We start from the raw sequence: 5,025 nt of genomic DNA, 5'->3' as shown, positions 1-5,025 counted from the left end.
AATCTTATGCCAGATATAGTTTATAACTTTACTATTAAATACAATATAAAAATACAGTTAATATGCCTCATTGTACACAAAGCTCACAGTTCTGTATATTTCTGTGTCTGTTTTTATGATTAGTGCACCTATCACAACCAGACCATACTGCCCCGTTTCCAGTTACCTGGATCTCCTCGATGTTGTGGACGATGAACATGTCCTGCAGGTCCTCCATTGCGCCCTCCATCCAGTTGTTGAAGGGTGCCGCTCTCTTGGCGTACTCCAGGTAAAGCTCATCTATCGACTCCAGCTGCTTCTCTGTCCTCTGTTGAGAAGAAAACAGAAAGAAAACTGGTTTATTTAAAGAAACTTTACTGAATTACTCAAAGGAATGGGCCGGGTATCTTTACAAATGTTTCTACAGTTGACGTTGTTCTACTGATTTCTTTATTATATTTAAACACACAAAAAAGCCAGACTTCACAAATGTTAAGTCTTTATTTTATACAAGCTGGTGTGCGTGATTTATGGAAAAATAAAATGATTAACCTTTAAATTATGATATAAATCTGATCTAAGTGGCATTTCTGTATTTGGTTGTGTGTTGCCAAATTGTTAAATATCTTTTTCCTAATTTGTGTTTTTTCTATTTGCATTTGTTTGAGCTCCCAGGGCCACCGTAGTTAGGGTTCACAAAGTAACGTCAGTTACAAACATGTACTACAACCAGACCACTGGACTGCATCAGTGAGAACTGATCTCGCAAAGTCAACCATGTGAGGTACATTATGTCATCAGCATCTGAGCAGAGACCCCGGTATCAGTACCGTACCTCCAGTGACTCTTTGCGGCTCTGGGTGAGGGCTCCCAGGACGTCCCACTGGTCACAGATCTTCTGACAGCGAGCGTTGACGCTGGCGGAGTCGTAGTAGTCCAGCTCGCTGGAAAAGACAACGGAAGAAAGCAGAGTTTGTAGCCGACGCTCAGATAAATGATTCAGTAAGTGTAGAGTACTTCTTATGATCTCGTGCTCTTTTTCTTTACTTGAGCTCCTGTGCAATGGCGGCGATCTGCTCCACTCTGTCCTGATGGGCTGCCAGGTCGCTCTCAAAGGCCTCGTGTTTCCGTAGCAACGCCTTGACTTCTGACAGGGTGGAAGTCTCGTAGTCTTTCTGGGTCAGCATGGCCTCCTTACCTGCACACACATAAAATCCATTCATTCACTTAACCTTTGAGCAGAATAACCTTTCAGTGTCTCTATGATTCACCATGATGACAACACAGCGGTGTACTACAAAAGCAATTCCATATGTTATTCATCCAGTGTGAGTGTGTGTGTGTGTGTGTGTGTGTGTGTGTGTGATAAAACATCTACACACCATCGGTCCAGGATTCATGGATGGCAGCCTTCTGGTGGAACTTCTCTGCCAGGTGCTCCAGTCTCTCCAGACGTCTGATCTCGCTGAGGATCCACTCCTCGTAGCCTTTTTCTGCTCCTTCCAGGGTGTGCCACGCTCCGTTGATATCCTGAGAGCAAACAGCAGGAATAACTGATATGAATCCACAACTGCAGAGTACAGTATAGCACCTGTTTCTTTGCCTGTGTAGTTCACATAGAGCAGAATAATAAGCACTGAACGCTACAAGCCCCTCAGCTAGCAGAGAGGTGCATGTGTCCACTTTGTGATTGAGGCTGATACAAAAGTTTAATTTTACATACAAATCTTTTTTAAATCTGTGAATCATTATAAAGCAGAGTCGTCCTATCAGTGGATCAGCATATCCATTTAATTGGAATATAACTTTTCTCCAACCGCAGATTGTTTGCAGTCTTTAACAAATACACATGTAACATTGAAACTCAGACATAGAGACACACAGACTTACATGTTTCTCCATCTGAGTAATAGAAATAAGTTATAAATATTCTCTCTGCATACTTACAGAAACCATGCGTCCCTCTGATGGCATGAAGGCAGGTCTGTTGCTGAGTCTCAGTTTAGTCTGCAGAGTGTTGAAGCTGATCTCCAGCTGACATTTCTCTTGGACCTGAATGACAAAAACAAGTGGAAACAAAAGCACTTAATACACGGTCGGGACATAGATTCTCAGCTAGCTCACGGCAACACAAGAATTTAAAAACTCTTCTCATGTTGCTCTGCATAGAAAGCTTTGCAGGAGTGATTCTAAACCTTGGGTGGTTTGTGGACACAGCGGTAGTCTCTGAAGTCCTCCTGCTTCGCCTGCATATCCTGTACGGTCTTCTCCTGGGTTCGGTTCTCCAGCCAGGGAATGGTGCGACGGATCCACTCCAGCAGCTGAAGGCAGAGAGGAAGACAAGAAGGGAACAATCAGCTCAATGATAAGATAATGTCAGGTCTGGTAAATATGTGGAACGTCAGGGACCTAAACTGAAGAGGTCCAATCAGTCCAGGTGTAAACATGCTGAATCTCACCTCACTAGCCAGCTTCTCATAGTCCTCCATCATTTGCTCGTTCTCCTGGTTGACAGCCAGCACTTTGCAGATACGATTTGCGGCTGTCTCAGCCTATCAGGAAACAGAGTGATGAGTGGCGCTCACAGTGATTGTTTAAAGCATAGTGGCATCAAGTTCACTCACTGTGCCCAAAGCTGAGTGAGAGCATTCACTGTAGCTTCATTTTAAAACAGGATGCTGCACTTTAAAGTCGCTACAGCAAACATACGTGTCTGTTTTATTAGTACCTCAATCTGGGCTTTTATTATAATAATAATAATCATATTAATAATAATAGTAATAATAATAATAATAATAATAGTAATAATAGTAATAATAATAATAATAATAGTAATAGTAATAATAATAATAATAATAATAAGTTTTGCTCTCAAATATGTGCGAACACACTCCACACACAGGCAGTGAATAGGAATAAATCCAAACACTATGTCAGGCACACATTATTAAATAAGTGCAAAGACAAAAACTGTAATGAATGTAAGTCAGATGAGGGTTACATCTGACTGATAAAAACATGCTTAAGCTATTGGTGGTTAGTTCAGTGTGCCAAAACCAATCTGTGTGTTTTAAAGCTCCATGCGTCTCCTGTCACAACTCAGGAGTCAGTCCATACATCTAGTTACTGGTTCATGTAGCGCTGTAGTCCACATCAGTAGGTCTGCCTAGGACATTACACTACTGTACCACTGGAATAACAAACACAGTACATTTGACAATTTGATATGTTCTGTACAAACATCCACTTTTTATCCATTCTATCATAAATAGCTGAAATGCTTCTCCTCTGTGAAAGCATTTTTCATCTTTTGAGTTAAATCTTTTTACTTTTATTTCTAAACTAATAATAATAATAATAATAATAATAATAATAATAACTGTATTACTTTAAACTAACACATCCCATACATATAAATCACATATTATACAACAAGTATTTAGAGTTGAGAAGTGTTAATAGCTGAAGAGAAACTGAAGAGACATCAACAAGTGTTTCCCACAGTAATAAACCCAAAGCGGTTTCCCAAAACGACATCAGTAGAGTACAGACGATCACAGGAGTTATATTAGTTTGGGAATTTAAGTCCGGATCATAAACCCTTTTAGGGAAACACAGTCAATGTCCAAAGCACCGAAACAGAAGCATCAGAAAGCATTTGTTGTTGTTTATTTGGTTGTTCGTCCAGAGTTCCCATCATGGTCCTAATCTTAAATATTTCCTTCCTTTTCCTAAAACTGTGTTTGAGAGAATCAATGAAACTGTAAAAATTACTTCCTCTACAGTTGTTGAAACATTCCAGTATATATTTCTGTGATCTGACCCATTTTCTGATACTAGCTGATGTTTACTATTACAACTTACTGTCTTTTCATTGTCTGGAGTAAACCTCTCGCACTATCATGGCTGATGGAAACCCTGGTGGCGGTTTATTGGTTTTTTGCTGCAGTGAAATGTTAATGTGAGTCTGGAACGTGAGGAGCTCACCTTCTGTGCGCCAGAGAAGGCGTGATAGAAGCAGGATACATAGGTCATTATGGCCTTCTCATCCGGCCTCAGCGTACCCACGATGTCTACGCATCACCCAGCACCCAGCAGGACAGAGCGAGGTTGACAAAGAAAGGTGAACAGAGAGAGAGAGAGAGGCAGAGTGAAGCCAAAGCTACCCAAAGCTACATGGTCCTTGCTCCCTACAGGATGTGAGAACAAGGGAAGGAGGGTGAGGAGACACTGTCTCCCCTCTTCAGTTCCTCCTATTACCGCCGCCACCACCCCCACACTGACGCCAGGAGGTGGGACGTCAGGGGGGAGGAGTGAAGAGAAGTGTCCTCTTAAAAGAGTTGAGGGACACAAGTTCAAGGCTGGGACACAAACACACACATCAGGTGCTAAATCGAGCCTCATTGAGTCTGTCAGGGCAAATTCATTTAAAGCACTTTATTCAAAGTCTGAAGAAGTTTCTTTAGTTTGGTTCATTTAGCCGATGACAATGACGTCAATAACAATCAGCCGGCACCAAATAACTGCACTGAGGTCTGAAACTACAGGTCTTTGTCCTCTGAGGATGCAGCTTCTTAGAACCAAGAACAGACTATGAAACAATTGCAAAATGCAAATGCAATTTACAAAAGAAAATCAGTCATTTTGATGACTGAATAATGGCTTATCGAGCAAAAACAACAAACAAATGGTTTGAGACACCAACACACCAGGTGATGAATCAAGTGCTTTACATGTACAGCATTAAGTGTGATTTGTGGTGAATGAATTTTCATGCTGGCAAAAGCAGTAAATCTGGATATTCAAGAGTTTGTTTCTAATTATGTGAGTGTTGTTTTTACTTTTATTCCTATTATGTTGTGTGGTGATGTGTGTGTGTGTGTGTTTGTGTGTGTGTGTGTGTGTGTGTGGTGTGTAAAAGCTGTGCTTGTTCTTCCTTCTAGTTAATTTGAGAGTCAAATAGCCCTAAGCATGTCGTCAGTTTGGCTCCAACTAGTGGCATGTAATGTCTCTAAATTTAGATATTTAGTTTTAATATTAGAAATC

General features: G+C 40.9%; 1 protein-coding gene across 1 annotated transcript in view; it reads right to left on the bottom strand.

The window, feature by feature from the left end:
• The window catches only part of LOC118341390 (alpha-actinin-4-like), a 56,832-nt gene that overhangs the window by 9,330 nt on the left and 42,477 nt on the right, over positions 1–5,025 (bottom strand). Inside the window, exons 9-15 of the mRNA XM_035679637.1 lie at positions 2,439–2,531; positions 2,175–2,300; positions 1,927–2,031; positions 1,362–1,509; positions 1,027–1,177; positions 815–923; positions 167–307 (exon numbers count right to left, since the gene is read on the bottom strand). Of these exons, the coding sequence (XP_035535530.1) occupies positions 167–307; positions 815–923; positions 1,027–1,177; positions 1,362–1,509; positions 1,927–2,031; positions 2,175–2,300; positions 2,439–2,531 (873 nt within the window). The remainder of the gene's footprint in view (positions 1–166; positions 308–814; positions 924–1,026; positions 1,178–1,361; positions 1,510–1,926; positions 2,032–2,174; positions 2,301–2,438; positions 2,532–5,025) is intronic.

The sequence above is a fragment of the Morone saxatilis genome, unplaced genomic scaffold, assembly GCF_004916995.1.
Source record: "Morone saxatilis isolate NCDOM2014 unplaced genomic scaffold, NCSU_SB_2.0 Contig8, whole genome shotgun sequence".
Lineage (NCBI taxonomy): Eukaryota > Metazoa > Chordata > Actinopteri > Moronidae > Morone > Morone saxatilis.
This window is presented reverse-complemented; position numbering and strand designations above follow the sequence as displayed.